This window comes from Ictalurus furcatus, chromosome 2 (assembly GCF_023375685.1).
Source record: "Ictalurus furcatus strain D&B chromosome 2, Billie_1.0, whole genome shotgun sequence".
Lineage (NCBI taxonomy): Eukaryota > Metazoa > Chordata > Actinopteri > Siluriformes > Ictaluridae > Ictalurus > Ictalurus furcatus.
Window position 1 is genome coordinate 2,261,400 of NC_071256.1, and position 17,339 is coordinate 2,278,738.

Consider the following 17,339-nt stretch of genomic DNA (forward strand, 5'->3'; position numbering starts at 1 on the left):
ATCTCCTGTGAACGTCACTGTTTTCCTTGAAATAAAGCTGCTTTACAGTAGACACCATCCTCACCTCCACACGGCGTATATAGGCTAAATGACTGGAATGAGGCGTTTCGCATACCTTTATGTTAGTCTGAACGTGTATGTTAGATAAGCACTTTTATTAATCATGCATCGGCAGGTTAAATAAAACAAACAGTTATTTATTTATTTACATAATGCTACTTTAATATAAAAATTCACTTAATACACATTATTTATTCCTTCATGTACAGTACAGGACCACACACACATTCTTTGACTCTTAGGGGCAAATTTAGCTTTGTCAGTTCACCTACTGGCACATTTTCGGTAGGCGGATGGAAACCGGAGAACCCGGGAAGAACATGCAAAACTCGGCACAGACAGTAACCCGAGCTCAGGATCGGAGCTGTGAGGTGGCGACGGTACCTGCTGTACCACTGCATTAAATACAGAGTATAATGTAGTTCGTATGTCACAAACACATTATATTGGATCACACAACCTTACTTTTACAGAATAAAATCCCCCATAAATCCGGAACCCAGCGTATAAGGGCTGAGTGAATGTGGTGTGGACTCTGTGGAGGAGCTTCATCGTGTCAGAGACGCTGTAGAAGGACAGAGTTCCTGCACTGTGATCCACATACACTCCTATTCTGGAGGACGATGGAACTCCGAGATCAGTCTTAATGTTGTTGTGATAGAAAGAGTGAGAAGAAGAAGAACACCGCAGACTCCAGGACTGATCGTTGAGTCCAAACTCGCACTTGTTACCCCGTCCTTTCCTGCTGATGTCTTTATATGAGACCGATATGGCCACATGTCCGTGACTTCTCCACTCCACCTCCCAGTAACAGCGTCCACACACGCTCTCCTTACTCAACACCTGAGGAAAGTGCGAAAATCTTTCTGGACGATCAGAGTACTTCTGCTCTGTTCCATGGGCTGTCAACAATCTGTTCTTATCAGACAGAATGAGGTAGCGATATGCTGTGTTGGGATCCAGAGTCAGATAACAGAAACCTGAAATAAAGAAGAAAACAGAAAGGAAAATGTGAACGTTTGATATAATCCATGGAATATATGACGAGAGTGAGGCGTCTTCCTGGTTTATTTTCTTCCTCGTGCATCTGTACGTACTCACTGTGTGTCTCACTGGCTGATTATAAATGTTTGTGTATTTATCTCACATTTTTCTGGGTCTGTTTCTCATGTTAACATTTTAAGGCTCATGGGAAAATCACAATTATTCAAACGAACCAACATGAAATACAGAATTTCTCTGCGTGTGTGTGTGTGTGAGTGTGTGTGTGTGTGTGTGTGTGTGTGTGTTAGACGTACATTTCAGAAAGTCTTCTCTGGTCTGTGGTTCTGATGGTGAAATGATCTGAACTGCTGCATCTGTGGAGAGAAAAATGGAAAAGAAGAACAAAATCATTCCTCAGCTTCTATAAATGATCGACAGTCCAGCCCCATTGTTTGTTACACCACAGTACTGTTGAACTCTGGGTTCTGATTGGTCAGAAGGTGTTGATTAGTTTTCTATAACAGCAGCTCTGAGAGTAGCGCAGGTTTATATTAATGCGCTCGTTCTGATACGTTATCGTTTCTATAGTAACAGTGACGGACACTTCACATGAACAGATAAAAAAATAAACTTGTGTAAGTTTTCGGTGTTTCTCCGGCAGGAGCAGTGATGAGAAATAACACGTCACAGAGCGAGTAAAGACGTCCATCGTGGTGTTTCTCCAGCAGGAACAGCTCCTCTTACCCTGTGGAAGGAGTTTGTTGAATTCCTCCTCACAGAATTCCTCGAGTCTCTTCTTCAGGTCCGAGAGAGAATTCCTCACTCCATCAAACGAGAGATGTTGACGGTCAGTGATGCCGGATGTCTGAAACTCTGCTCTGTCTAACGGAGGAGACCGACGTCCAGACGCTAAAGCCTGCAGAAAGCAAATTAAACTTCAAACTAGGTGAAGAAAGTTACAATTAGAAGTTGTTGGGTTTTTTTTTTTTTTTTTTACATTGAAACTAACATCAAGTTGTTTCCATATCAGAAATGGTTTGAAGTGCGCTTTAGGATGCTGTGAAGCATTATTTGTACAATGAACCTGTTAAGAACCCTTTTTCATATCTTATGGCATGTATATCAGTAATAAAACATAACAAGCACTACTGTTATACGTGGAAATGTGGATATAATATTCCTTGAAAATTATTTCAATTACATAACAGGACCATAATTAGCGTTTAGAGTAAAATTTTTAAGCTACACTGCATGTGCATTTCTAGGTAAAAGCGACATACGGAAGATAATAAAGGTGTAGGCTTGATGGTACCTCAGTGACAAGAAAGGTTCCTCTAGTACCCCTTTTTTGAGAGTGTATAACCAAAAACTAACCATGTTGCTTTTATATTTCTCCATCTAAGTTTTAGAGAGTGTGTGAGGAACATCTGTCTCTGTAGATCAGACAGTGAGTGTTACCTGGAGGAAGTGGAGGTGATCGTGTGTGTGTGAAAGCTGCTCCAGCTCAGTGACTCTCCTCTGAAGATCAGCGATCTCCTGCTCCAGTTGCTCCAGGAGTCGTTCAGCTCGACTCAGTTCAGCCTTCTCCTGAGCTCTGATCAGCTCCGTCACCTCCGAGCGCCTTTTCTCCATGGAGCTGATCATCTCAGTAAAGATTATCTCACTGTCCTCCACTGCTGTCTGTGCACTGAGCTGTTAGGAGACACACACAACAAACGGAGGTCCTTTTTAAAACTTAACCCTCATTCCGTCTCTTACTGGGCCTCTAAACGACTCGTTGTCCATGTTGTGTGTGTTTCTAGGAGCAGCTCTGTCTCTGCTCACTGCTCACCTTTATAGTGTTCACAGTCTGTTTCAGCTCCTGCACCTTCTTCTGCTTCTCCTGGATTCTCTGCTGGGATTTCATCTGCTCCTCCTTTAACTCACTCTGAGGACAAAATCACTAATGCTTTATAATGTACGAGTGGTTCATTTAACATTCCACTGTGTTTAAATCTCAGCTGTGATTTCTCTGTTTTTGTATAATTCATGTGTAAAAGATTTCCAGCTCTCACCTGTTTCTCAGATCTTCCTGCTGCAACTAATACAGCATCGTGTCCTTTATGCTTATCCAACATGCACAAAGAGCAGATACATATTTGGTCGGTCCGGCAGTAGATCTTCAGCACTTCATCATGTTCAGAGCAGATCTTCTCCCGTAGTTCTGCAGAAGCTTCGATTAACGTGTGTATCTTAAATGCAGGAGACTGATAGTGAGGTTTCAGATGAGTTTCACAAAAGGAGGCCAGACACATCAGACAGGACTTGACGGCTTTGCGTTTTCTCACGGTGCAGAAATCACACTCCACATCTCCAAGTCCAGAGTAACAGTGAGCAGGAGAAGCAGCTTGGACTTCAGTCTTCTTCAGTTTCTCCACCACTTCAGCCAGCATGTTGTTTCTGTGTAGAACAGGCCTCGGAGTGAAAGTGTCTCTGCACTGAGGACAGCTGTAGACACCCTTCTGAGCCTCCTGATCCCAGAAGCCATTAATACACACCTTACAGAAACTGTGACCACAGGGGATCGTCACCGGATCCTTCAGTAGATCCAGACACACTGGACAGCTGAACTGATCCTGATCTACTGAAATACTGGCCTCGGTCATTTTCCTGCACTCACACACTATGTGAGAGAGAGAGAGACAGAGAGAGGGAGAGAGAAAGAATCTGCTATCAGTTTTGTCGTCTCTGAAATACATAGTTATTTCCTGGTTCTGTGTGTCTTTATGAGTCAAAGAGAGGAGGAGCACAAACACAGCAAGTTATGAACGCTCCACTTTCATCTCTCTTTCGTACACAAATATACCCCCTTTACTTATTAGGCTTAATTTCAGGAAATACACAGAAAGGGTCTCACGGTAGCACTTCTTCTGGTCTTTTTCTGCCTAACTAACATGCCAAGCAAAACTTTAAGTCTTGTTCATTGATTGCTTCTTATTTAAAATGATATTTATCCAGGTTATGGGAGACCGAATGTGAGATTCGAGATCAGACCGTGAGTGTTACCTGGAGGAAATGGATGTGATCGTGCGTGTCAAAATTTTACCGAGGAGGCAACTCCTCAGCAAGAACATGACCTAGATAACTAGTTTTTAGCTCGCTAGTTTCTTGGTGTAGATTTTAGGTGAGCTCCAGTTTGTAACGCAATAGAAATAAAGCAGTCACGATATATTAGCTGATCGGCAAGCTAAGCATGTTAAAAAATATTTAGTTAGCAAGCCGATTTCACTCAGCTGCTTATCTGAGATGAAATCAACACTGCAAGGATGGCACACCTCTGACCAATTATCTATCCCTCCCTGTAATTTCCTGTAATTGACTGCCAAAGGTTTCTGGTTTGACAGCATACCGTAAAAACTAGTTCCCGAACACCCAACAAATTCTGACTTCCTCTTTAAAATGACAGTAACACTTGACAATAACAGTACATGATTAATCATACACTGAGACCTGACTTACTTATTTACTTAAATATAAGCTAATAATGAGTTATGGCATGTATTAATCACAAACTAACGAAGAGCTAACATTAACTACGACGTAAGTCTTAATAACCACGACCTTAAATACATGCTAGTACATGTTTGTTAGTTAGTGGATTAATCAACATGTATACAGGACTAAACGTATACAGCAGGTTATATTTAGTTTACCCCTCCGTGTTAATGAATACGTTAACTAACAAACATGTACTAACACGCACTGAAGGTGGTTGTTATTCACGCATGAATTCATAAGACTCGCGCCGTAGTTAAGGTTAATGAAGGTTCTTCATTAGTTCATGATTAGTACATGCCTTAACTCATCATTAGTTCATGGTTAAGTAAGTATTAGTGCATGAGGGGTCTACTGAGAGAGCAAATGTCCTCAAAGCCACTACAGTGCCTACAGTTCTAATGGATTTGTGCTTTTCTTTCATGTTTAAGATATGTGGATTAATACTGTAGGATTTCTGTGACTTAGTGGCTCTCTCCTGTCAAGAACACACGCTGGGATGTTATCTAGACAAAAAAAAAAAAAGAATAAATTGTGCTCCAAGAACAGTTCGCTAGCAGATGGAACGTTAGCTAGAGCTATCCTAATGGATGAATTATGATGGCTACCATATGGCGTGGATGAACCTTCAAAAATGGCAAAATTGTACAATAACTGCTGTTGAAGTTGTAGAAAATTCTGGATGACGGTAGGACATCTTGGATGCCTGCCAGAGCGTGCCCACATTCCAGAGGAACGTGAATTCAAAATTCAAGTTAATCTCTGTGATTAACTGTCTTGCTCTGTGACAGGTGTTGGCTCACTAACTGGTCTGACCTGATTAGAAAAGAAAGGAAACTTTAACACTCTATTTTAGTTGTATGTTTGGATTCTTTATTTTGTCGCTCAAAATAAACAGTCTGGTAGAGATTTCTCACTAGAACATTACTGTCACGAGCTCGCCGGCAGATGGCGCTGCGGTGGTGACGTGCACGGAGAGCCAGAGGGCGCGCGTGTGCACGCACTGTAAGTGCGCATGGACGATAGGGACTTTGTTTATAATGGACACGTGCACTTGTATTGGTTTCTGTTCTGTCCCCTGCCTCTTTAGTTATTGGCGGAGATGTGAGGGAGTGTCTCGATTGTTTCCAGCTGCCTGAGTTCATGTTTGATTGCGTTAGTCTTTTAAACCGCTTGTGTTGCTGTGCACAGCGCGCAGTATTATTTACGTTAACCAGCCAACGAAGTCTGAGTACTGTATATGCGTTTCACTAAACAAGTCTGCAGTTATGTTCGTGCTAACCACCTTGATGCTGAGCGGTCGTGTGTTCGTGTCCTGTTTATTTCATGTCTTGACTCAAGTTTCCTGTTTTGTCCTCGAATCGCGCTTCATGTGTAAGACCACGTTTTATGTTCGTTGACTTTGTATGAGTAAAGACTGTAATCTGCACTTGCTTTCCTCTTCCAAGTCCGATTCGTAACTATTACACAATGCAGGAACCATGGAGAACTTCTACAACACTGAGCTACCAGCTGATTGGATACTGTGATGTAGGTGCTAATAAACTAACAGTAAACACACACTTTATTTAAAAATCTGTTTATATGGAACGTCCAAAGTCCCTGTGAACGAGCTGTTAATATAAACCTGCTGTAAGGATCCGGCTAGATCCTCACGGGTTTCTCGGGAACGTGAACATAACTCAGCCGGACACAAAGTAAAAGTGCTGTTCTTCGTTTATTACATTGACGGATGCCATAGACTTACGCATGGTTACAGGTCGGTCATTAGAAGAGGATTAACTGAGTAAAACATCCCAAAAATGGTACCTTAACATGAGACCGCGTGTCAGCACACGACGTGGAGGTCACAGAGAGAGAGAGAGAGAGCAGCGCGGCGACCACGCCCCTTGACCCCACATGACATCATTATAGCCGATCATTACACTGCGCTACTGTCAGAGCCGCTGTTGTAGAAAATTTATCAACACCTTCTGACCAATCAGAATAGAGAACTGTAATGGATTTGTCACTTTATTTTATTGAGAATGAACAATCATGTTCACACAATCCAAGTCAGGAGTCAGACCACAGACAGAGACAGTTAACCGAGACATATTTATCATCATTATCCACACAGACAATATATTAGAACATTAAAATATATGGTTTTGAGAGGGAAAAAGTCAGAGATTTTCACAAACACCATAATTAAGACATTGTAGTTATTTCCCACTGATTAAATAATCTGAAAATATACATTTAAAGTGATTTGTATTATAAAAAAAAACCCTTATGTGTCACTACAGCGGCTTGCTGATAAATCCTGACCTCAGTATTAAAAGCTCCTGTCTTTGCATTTTGGTTGAAGATGAGTGAACCACATAAACTTCATCACCGGGGGAAACTTTATTCTCCTGTGCTGTTATCTTTTACTCTGCAAAGCTTTGATTGTAATATTTTAATAAAGAATTCAAAACTCACAGATAAACTTGGACTTATACGGTTCTATCTGCCGTCCAATCATCATCATCATCCAGGCTGAATATGGGATGAACACAACACAGGCAGCCTTAACCAATCATGTACTGTATGTTCTAATGGATTTTAAATAGAGTTAAATGTTTTAAAGTGAAATTTCAGGCTTTAGAAACAACTTCAGATTGTAAAACGCGAACGTGTATTTTACATCTTAGAACACAAGCAGAACAATCTAATTCCTTCAAAAGTTTAGATTTTATTTTTATATAGTGTGACGTTAACAGGTTTAAAATGTTGTTCTGTACTGGCTTTATTACTGTTTATTAGTTATTTAATGAGAGGTTGCTGAATATGAAACAAACAGATAGAACTTTATAACGCTAAGGTCACGAGATATCATCTGATCATTTTCTTTTTCAATTCTAGTGGTTTCTTATCCGAGAGTTCATTTTGAACATTTCCTTTTTTTAATAATTGTAAAACTACTCCTCTGTTTTAATTAATAAATGGCAATGTGCAGGAATTTTACATAAAACACTACACACTTCATTCTGGATCACACAATCTCACAGTAGAATCATACAACCAGTCGAGCCAGAACCCGGCGTAAAGAGGCTGAGTGAATGTGGTGTGGACTCTGTGGAGGAGCTTCATCGTGTCAGAGACGCTGTAGAAGGACAGAGTTCCTGCACTGTGATCCACATACACTCCTATTCTGGAGGACGATGGAACTCTGAGCACGGTCTTAATGTTGTTGTGCAAGAAAGAGAGAGAAGAAGAAAACCACAGACTCCAGGACTGATTGTTGCGTCCAAACTCACACTCGTTACCCCGTCCTTTCCTTCCGATCCCTTTATATGAGACCGATATGGACACACCATCACCGCTCCTATCCACCTCCCAGTAACAGCGTCCACACACACTCTCCTTACTCAACACCTGCCACCAGGAGTCAAATCTCTCTGGATGATCAGGGTACTTCTGCTCTCTCTCACTGGCTGTCAACACTCTGTTCTTCTCATACAGAAGGAGGTAACGATGTGCCGTGTTGGGATCCAGAGTCAGATAACGGAAATCTAAAATAAAAGAGAAAAACAAGTCAAATTTATTTATAAAGCACATTTAAAAATACAACAGCAGTTGATCCAAAGTGCTGTACAAAACATTAAATTCATCACATTAAGTAAATTAAGTAAGCTAAAGATGGAGCGGACCACGCGTGAATATATCATATTTACGAAAAATAGAACCCAGGGGACGCATATGAAGGGAAAATAACAGAGGACCCAATATGGAGCCCTGAGGAACACCTTGATGGTATCAAAGGCAGCGCTAAGATCCAATAAGACCAACGCAGCACAAGTACCACAGTCACGTGACATTCAAATATCATTAGTAACCTTTAACAGAGCGGATTCAGTGCTGTGTAAAGATCTCAAACCTGACTGGAACTTGTCTAAAATATAAAGTGTGTGTGTGTGTTAGACGTACATTTCAGAAAGTCTTCTCTGGTCTGTGGCTCTGATGGTGAAATGATCTGAACTGCTGCAGCTGTGGAGAGAAAAATGGAAATGAAGAACAAAAAGCATCATCAGGTTGTAAAAGATGGAAACAGGTGAAAGTGATGGAGTCGGTTTATTCGTTTTAAATCAGTATTTTAGTTCAGTGTCAGGTGAGTAAACTGTCTGCAGAAAAGAAAGCAGGAGCAGTGATGAGAAATAACACGTCACAGAGCGAGTAAAGACGTCCATCGTGGTGTTTCTCCAGCAGGAACAGCTCCTCTTACCCTGTGGAAGGAGTTTGTTGAATTCCTCCTCACAGAATTCCTCGAGTCTCTTCTTCAGGTCCGAGAGAGAATTCCTCACTCCATCAAATGAGAGATGTTGACGGTCAGTGATGCCGGATGTCTGAAACTCTGCTCTGTCTAATGGAGGAGACCGACGTCGAGAAGCTAAAGCCTACAGAAAGCAAATTAAACTTCTAACAAAGATAAACAGCACGCACAAACAAAGTATAAAATATATCTAGTTTATGCACATTATAAATAAAGCTCGGGTATCTCCTGCAACACCATCCAACTCAGGAGACCCCATGTTTGAGAACCTATGCTCTAAAACTTTCAGGAAGAGATTGTGTGAAGAACATCTGTCTCTGTAGATCAGACAGTGAGTGTTACCTGGAAGAACTGGATGTGATCGTGCGTGTGTGAAAGCTCCCCCAGCTCAGTGACTCTCCTCTGAAGATCAGCGATCTCCTGCTCCAGTTGCTCCAGGAGTCGTTCAGCTCGACTCAGTTCAGCCTTCTCCTGAGCTCTGATCAGCTCCGTCACCTCCGAGCGCCTTTTCTCCATGGAGCTGATCATCTCAGTAAAGATTATCTCACTGTCCTCCACTGCTGTCTGTGCACTGAGCTGTTAGGAGACACACACAACAAACGGAGGTCCTTTTTAAAACATAACCCTCATTCCGTCTCTTACTGGGCCTCTAAAGGACTCGTTGTCCATGTTGTGTGTGTTTCTAGGAGCAGCTCTGTCTCTGCTCACTGCTCACCTTTATAGTGTTCACAGTCTGTTTCAGCTCCTGCAGCTTCTTCTGCTTCTCCTGGATTCTCTGCTGGGATTTCCTCTGCTCCTCCTTTAACTCTCTCTGAGGACACATCATTAATATTCAGCTGTTTATGACGTACATTCATCTTTATTAGTTCCTACGTCACATTAACTAATCACTCGGTAGCACAGTGTAGTAGAATTTCTATGTGGTAATGTGTGTGTGTTTGTGTGTGTGTGTTTGTGTGTGTCCTTTCTCCGTCGACACGCTCCTTCCCCCACTCCAGGACTATGCTGATAACCAAATATAAAGTGCTTTTACTCAACTTTTTATATGTCACTGCAAAGTTAGCAGTACAGCGTGTGTGGGTGTGTGTGGGTGTGTGTGTGTGTTCACATGCCTCTCCCTGTCACAGTTGTGGTTGAAATGTTCACTAACCGGTCTGACCAGATTACGACTATCACCGAGGATAAATTTAACACTCTGTTGACCAGAACACGTACAATTTTAATCATCTTTCACAGAATCCTTCTGATTGATACACCGTTATATTTAAATCATATAACTGACTAAAGCACCTGTTTCTAGATGGAAAGATTTTGGACAGATTTCTCGTTCTCACCTGTTTCTCGGCTCTTTCTGCTGTGACTGTGACGGTGTCGTGTCCTTTGTGATTATCCATCGTACACAAGTAGCAGATGCAGGTCTGATCGCTACGACGGTAGATCTCAATCGGTTTGTTATGTTTGGAGCAGATCTTCTCTTGTAGCTTTGCTGAGGCTTCGATTAATGTGTGTTTTTTCAAAGCATGAGGTTTCAGATGAGTTTCACAGAAAGGAACCAGACAGGACTTGACGGCTTTGTGTTTCCTCCCGGTAACAATGAGCAGTTCTTCAGTTTCTCCACCACTTCATCCAGCATGTTGTTTCTGTGTAGAACAGGCCTCGGAGCGTTCCTGCACTCGTACACTGAGAAAGAGAGAGTTTCATTTTCTCTGAAATAAGGAGTTACTTCCTGGTGTGTGTGTGTGTGTGTGTGTGTGAGAGAGTGAATGAGAGAGAATGAGAGAGAGAGAGAGAGGAGGAGGAGGAGGAGGAGGAGGAGGAGCCCAAACACAGAGAGGTTATGAATACTCCTCTGTTAACCATTTCATCGCCTTTCAGTGCATAAATATATCCCGTGTAGCTACACTTATTAGGATTAATTACTTCACACCCCCTGCATCGACACCCCACCATCCTGCAGACACACACTCACACCTACACACTAATTCTCCACTCATATCCATAACTCAGTTCTTTATATCTGAGAACACACAGGTACGAAACTAATCCCTAACCTAGCTTTTACTCGACTTTTCACCTGTGACCATCCTGACGCCATGAGCTACTTCATCTTTCTCTGCTATTTCCCTCTCAGAGATTTGGAGATTGTCCCTCACAGGTGCTGCTCATGTGTTTAGAGTGGATGTAAATCTTTTAATCCCTCCGTCACGATGCTATTTCCACTGAGCATGAAGTTTGAAATGAAAGGCTCCGTAACGCACAAAGCGCTCTTTTTATTTATTTATTTATTCAAACTAATTGATAAGGCCGAACATGGATTTAACCAGCTTCCGTTCTGGAATCCTTCAACCAAATACATTTCCCCAATGTAGCGCAACATAAAATTGAAACTATTAAAGTTTAGTAATAAACCAGCATTGTTTTTGTTTTGTTTGTTTCCTTCACATATGATATAAAATAAATAAACACACATGAAATAAACAAAGCTCTGCGTATTTTTATTCTAAATTATTATATCAGACAAAATGAACTCAGATGTCTTCAAATATAGTTTTACAATACTTTGTAAATACATGTACAGTAGGAAAATATCACATTGTATGGCGAACCAGTGACTACATTTCCCATCCTGCACTGCGGCCTACAAACATGGCCGCCATGGACTACACTTCCCACACACATGTTCACCTTCTCCGGAATTCTTTTTTTTTATTTTTCCTTTTTTTTTTTTTTAAATTTCAGCTCAAACAAACAATCTCCAGTTTCATTTCTACTGAACATTTCTACAAAACATTTCTACTAAACATTCCTGCTGAACATTCCTACTGAACATTTCTACTGAACATTTCTACTGAACATTTCTACTGAACATGTCTGCTGAACATTTCTGCTGAACATTTCTACTGAACATTTCTGCTGAACATTTCTGCTGAACATTTCCGCCCCGCAGAGGACGTCCCTCTGCCTTCCTGCACCACTGAGTACGCCGTTCTGTTTGACTAATCCGCGGAGGACGGTATTCCGTTCGCCTGCCTCACAGAGTACAGTGCTCTGTTTACCTGCGCTGAGGAGGACGTGTCTCTGCTTTCCTGCTTCGCAGAGGAAGTCAACCAGCCTTCTAGTCCCGCTGGGGACGCCGCCGAGCCTTCCAGTCCAGGTCCAGTCCCTCCAAGTTCCAGTCCAGGTCCAGTCCCTCCAAGTTCCAGCCCCGCTGGGGACTCTGCCCAGCATTCCAGCCCCGTCGTGGGCGGCACCCAGCATTCCAGCCCCGTCGTGGCAGCGAGTGTCAGCTTTCATGGTGGCCCCGGACCCCCATTGGAGGGGGATTTTTTGGCGCTCCGGGAGGAGCGCCTTTGGAGGGGGGTTCTGTTACGCCACCACTGGCAGATGGCACTGTGGTGCGGTTGCTATGTGGCTCACGTGACTCTTTGTTTTCATTCACTTCCTGCCCGAGTTCTAGTTTCTGTTTGAGGATGCCCTTGATTTAACCCAGGTGTCTTTGGTTTAGATTAATCATGTTAATTATTTAAACGCCTCGTGTTGCTGCGCACGTTGCGCGGCATTAAGCTGAACTAAACTGAATCTACCCACGCGAATCGGGACTGGACTAAGAGAGACAAAGCTAAAGAGTTGCAGCAAAGCAACACCAAGCCAAGCAAGTTGTGTGTTTATGCTATGCCATAGTTGAGTGTTCATGTCATGCCCTAGTTGTGTGTTTATGCCATGCCATAGTTGAGTGTTTATGCCATGCCATAGTTGAGTGTTTATGCCATGCCATAGTTGAGTGTTCATGTCGTGCCATAGTTAAGTGTTCATGCCATGCCTTAGTTAAGAGTGTTCATGCCATGCCTAAGTTAGATGAGTGTTTCCTACCATAGTTTAAGGAATGTTAATGTCTTAAGTTAAGGAACGTTCATGTCTTAGTTCAATTAGTGTTTCTGTTCCATGTCCTCTGCTCAAGTATCAAATAAAGACTTCCCTCCTGCGCTTACTTCCTGTCCAAGTCTCGTTCCGTAACAGATGTGTCTGGCTTCATTTTGTGAAACTCATCTGAAAACTCACTATGAAGTTCCTTCCTGGAAAAAACATACGTTAATCGAAGCCTCAAAATGGCTACAAGAGAAGATCTCCTCTGAACATAACAAGCTGATGGAGATCGTGGCAATCAGACCTACATCTGTTACTTGTGTACGATGGATAATCACAAAGGACACAATACCGTCACAGTCACAGCAGAAAGATCCAAGAAACAGGTGAGAATGAGAAATCTTTCCAAAATTAAATCATCTTAATGATGTACTCCGCTATCGAGTCCCTAAACAAAGTGGAGGTGGATATCAGAAGGAACAGTCAGTATGTGGTGTAGCTTCCAGCTGCTTTACGTACTACACTGCATCTTCTCCTCATGGACTGCACCAGATTGGTCAGTTCTTGTTGAGAGATGTTCCTCCACTCTTCCACCAAGGCATCTGCACGTTCTTGATCACGTCTGGGACACACACACATGTTTACATGTAATGTTCCACTGCAAGGACGATCAGTTGTCCTTCCTGTCTCTCTGTAGCACCGTCTTACATTACAGAAAAAGCTGAATATTTAATGATGTGTCCTCAGAGAGAGTTACAGAAGGAGCGGAGGTAATCCCAGCAGAGAATCCAGGAGAAGCAGAAGAAGGTAAAACAGCTGAAACAGGCTGTGAAGACGATAAAGGTGAGCAGTGAGCAGAGACAGAGCTGCTCCTAGAAACACACACAACATGGACAACGAGTCGTTTAGAGGCCCAGTAAGAGACGGAATGAGGGTTAAGTTTTAAAAAGGACCTCCGTTTGTTGTGTGTGTCTCCTAACAGTTCAGTGCACAGACAGCAGTGGAGGACAGTGAGAGGATCTTTACTGAGATGATCGGCTCCATGGAGAAAAGGCGCTCGGAGGTGACGGAGCTGATCAGAGCTCAGGAGAAGGCTGAACTGAGTCGAGCTGAATAACTCCTGGAACAACTGGAGGAGGAGATCGCTGATCTTCAGAGGAGAGTCACTGAGCTGGGGGAGCTTTCACACACACACGATCACCTCCACTTCCTCCAGGTAACACTCACTGTCTGATCTACAGAGACAGATGTTCCTCACACATCCCTTCCTGAAAGTTTTAGAGCATAGGTTCTCAAACATGGGGTCTCCTGAGTTGGATGGTGTTGCAGGAGATACCCGAGCTTTATTTATAATGTGCATAAACTAGATATATTTTATACTTTGTTTGTGCATGCTGTTTATCTTTGTTTGAAGTTTAATTTGCTTTCTGTAGGATTTAGCGTCTGGACGTCGGTCTCCTCCATTAGACAGAGCAGAGTTTCAGACATCCAGCATCACTATCTGTCAAAATTTCTCATTTGATGGAGTGAGGAATTCTCTCTCGGACCTGAAGAAGAGACTCGAGGAATTCTGTGAGGAGGAATTCAACAAACTCCTTCCACAGGGTAAGAGGAGCTGTTCCTGCTGAACACTGAACTAAAGTACTGATTTAAAACGAATAAACCGACTCCATCACTTTCACCTGTTTCCATCTTTTACAACCTGATGATGCTTTTTGTTCTTCATTTCCATTTTTCTCTCCACAGCTGCAGCAGTTCAGATCATTTCACTATCAGAGCCACAGACCAGAGAAGACTTTCTGAAATGTAAGTCTAACACACACTCCACATACCACACACACACACACACACACACGCGCATATACTGTGAATCAAGCCCAACATGTTCAGTTTTCTTTTATTTTAGATTTCCGGTATCTGACTCTGAATCCCAACACAGCACATAGTCACCTCATTCTGTCTGAGAAGAACAGAGTGGTGACGTACAGTGAGAAAGAAGAAAGAGGGAAGAAGAAGAAGAAGAAGAAGGAGCAGAAGTACCCTGATTATCCAGAGAGATTTGACTCCTGGGATCAGGTGTTGAGTAAGGAGAGTGTGTGTGGACGCTGTTACTGGGTGGTGGAGTGGAACGGTGCCGGTGTGTCCATATCGGTCTCATATAAAGACATCAGAAGGAAAGGACCGGGTAAAACGTCTGGGTTTGGACTCAACGATCAGTTCTGGAGTCTGCGGTGTTCTTCTTCTTCTTCTCTGTGTTTCTATCACAACAACGTTAAGACCGATCTCGGAGTTCCACCACCCTCCAGAATAGGAGTGTATGTGGATCACAGTGCAGGAACTCTGTCCTTCTACAGCGTCTCTGACACGATGAAGCTCCTCCACAGAGTCCACACCACATTCACTCAGCCTCTATACGCTGGGTTCGGGCTCCACTGGGGGTCTGGGTTCGGGTGGCAGTTTGATTCTACAGTGAGGTTGTGTGTTAAAAAATAAAGTGTGTAGAGTTTTGTGTAAAGTTCCTGCCCTGTTGTTGCTCAGTCATCTGTCTCACTATGAGACACGTTCTCAAGTCTTTGTTCTATTTTTAGCAATAGTTCTCTCAGCTGCTTATTGTAATGTACAGTGTACGAGTGTAATCAATGTTCGGAATATTAAAACTGATTACTTCTACAGAACGTCTTGTTCATTTATTCAGAATTGTCTAATAACGCACACACAAGGTTTTACTCCAATCGTTCATTCAAAATGTAAATACTATTCCTTTCAAACTATTACATTTGATCCAGAAGTTCTCCCTGTATTTACAAGGAAGCAGAACATTCATGGAAACTTCAGGAAAGATATTCCTTTTTTTTTTGTCTCAAGCAATGATGGGTAAGATAGTGTTCCAGTGAGTGCTGGCGCTAATAAAAACCCTGTATCCATGGTGAAAACGGCTTCCGGATGTACCCGAGCTGGCTTTACTGTATTTCCTTTGGTAAATGTGGATGTTCTATACATATGGTAGCTAATACTTGTGGGGGATGGGGGAAAACATGAAAAGGACATGAAAACATTTGTACCTCTTAAAAATGGGCAGCAAGCGAACTCCTGACAGCTGTGTAACACCTCAGATTCCTTTTGGATCCATAATTGATCGCTTTTCAAGTTGATCGATTGATTGAAATGATTCTTCCTGGAGACCGAGAGAGTCTATACAGTGTTTGAAAGCAATGAGGTTTGGTGGCCCACACAATACAAGCCCTTGATTGTTCCCATCTTTTTAATACCGATATTATTCTACTCTTTAACCCCTTTAAGAACAATACAAGGGAAATAAAGAAATGGAAACTCCATCGAGGCGCAGGTGTCGCTGCTGTAAACTGAAGAAAGATGGATCCTTCAGTGGTTGATGGACGTTCACATGGGTCTGTAGATTTCAATTTTAACACTAATGTGTTAGAAAGTGTAGATAGTGTTGTGTAATTAAGCAGGAACAAGTGGCACACGCATCTTTATTCACAGATTTTAGATTTCCCACAGAGCCTAAACAGTAATCCAATGCTAGCAGCACGAGCGCTAATACTGACATTAGCAATAACATGCTAAATATTAATAGATAAATTCCTCCGCGTATTTAGTGCTGCTTCACCAGCTTTTTTTATACTTTATTATTTGAAAATGTATCGAACCTGTTCTGGTCTTTATATATTTTACATTAATGTAAATAATTAAATAATAGCAAATTAAATAATATTGATATTATTTATTTGATAAAGTTTCCTGTCTATATTCAGAGTGAAATTCTATACTTGATATGTAATTCATTTTGCTTGGATATATAAGCAATATAAGTTCTATATTAAGTCCATATAAGAATGTAAGTGACTCTAAAGTCTTTTCCTTCATGCACTTGCACTGTGCAATGAAGGACAGAGGACAGCATAAAATCAACACAGTTGTCCTTCATCTTACCATGTGCCAACGTCAACAAACGAGCACAGGCTCTAGGCTTGTTATGCATGGACCATTGATAAACACAGAGCTCCTGTTTCTTTAACAAACGGAGTTCCCAAACATGAGTCATCAGTCATTCGCAGTGTTTTATTACTGAATACGTGCTCCTGAATTCTACCAAAAATGTGACACTTTGTCCGTTAACTACAAGAGATATACATGGTAACTGTGTAAAAGGAGAGGCATTATACTTTAAAAGGTTAAGGGTCATGACTGGTTCAGACATTTGTGAATTGTCAGTCTGACTAATGTTGGATGTAGGTGTGTGCATATTTTCCTGTTCTTTGTGAGCTAAGTGATAGTTTGGGTGACTGATGTCACCTCTTCTGTTCCCAGGTGCCTCAGCCTTCCCTTAGCTCTGACCGTCAGTTTGCTTCTGCTCTGGACAATCTCTTGCAAAATGTCCAACTTTTTCGCAGTTGTAACAGTTTACTCCTGGTCCATAGCCCATGGACCATCTTTCTTTCCTTTGCATCTCGTAGGAGCTTCTCCGTGTGGATTGCATACCTTTCCACTTGTGTGAGGTTTCCGGTGTCCCAGGTGATACATTGTTGTTTGACTATAGCGGCAATTTCTGGTTTCATGCTGTTCATAAAGCTGTTTCTGA

General features: G+C 42.1%; 2 protein-coding genes and 1 pseudogene across 2 annotated transcripts; 1 reads left to right on the forward strand and 2 right to left on the reverse strand.

The window, feature by feature from the left end:
• Positions 1–189: 189 nt before the first annotated feature.
• Positions 190–3,955, reverse strand: LOC128618765 (E3 ubiquitin-protein ligase TRIM16-like). The gene is made up of 6 exons (XM_053642529.1): positions 3,099–3,955; positions 2,876–2,971; positions 2,503–2,736; positions 1,789–1,960; positions 1,359–1,418; positions 190–1,040 (listed from the first exon to the last, which is right to left on the reverse strand). The coding sequence occupies exons 1-6, from the start codon at positions 3,780–3,782 to the stop codon at positions 502–504; spliced, it is 1,785 nt and encodes a 594-aa protein (XP_053498504.1). The 5' UTR covers positions 3,783–3,955; the 3' UTR covers positions 190–501.
• Positions 3,956–6,579: 2,624 nt separating this feature from the next.
• Positions 6,580–10,647, reverse strand: LOC128619031 (tripartite motif-containing protein 16-like). Its single transcript, XM_053642873.1, has 6 exons — positions 10,207–10,647; positions 9,588–9,683; positions 9,215–9,448; positions 8,825–8,996; positions 8,530–8,589; positions 6,580–8,114 (listed from the first exon to the last, which is right to left on the reverse strand). The coding sequence occupies exons 1-6, from the start codon at positions 10,264–10,266 to the stop codon at positions 7,585–7,587; spliced, it is 1,152 nt and encodes a 383-aa protein (XP_053498848.1). The 5' UTR covers positions 10,267–10,647; the 3' UTR covers positions 6,580–7,584.
• A 1,518-nt stretch (positions 10,648–12,165) lies between these two features.
• Positions 12,166–15,229, forward strand: LOC128616615 (tripartite motif-containing protein 16-like protein; annotated as a pseudogene).
• Positions 15,230–17,339: the final 2,110 nt, after the last annotated feature.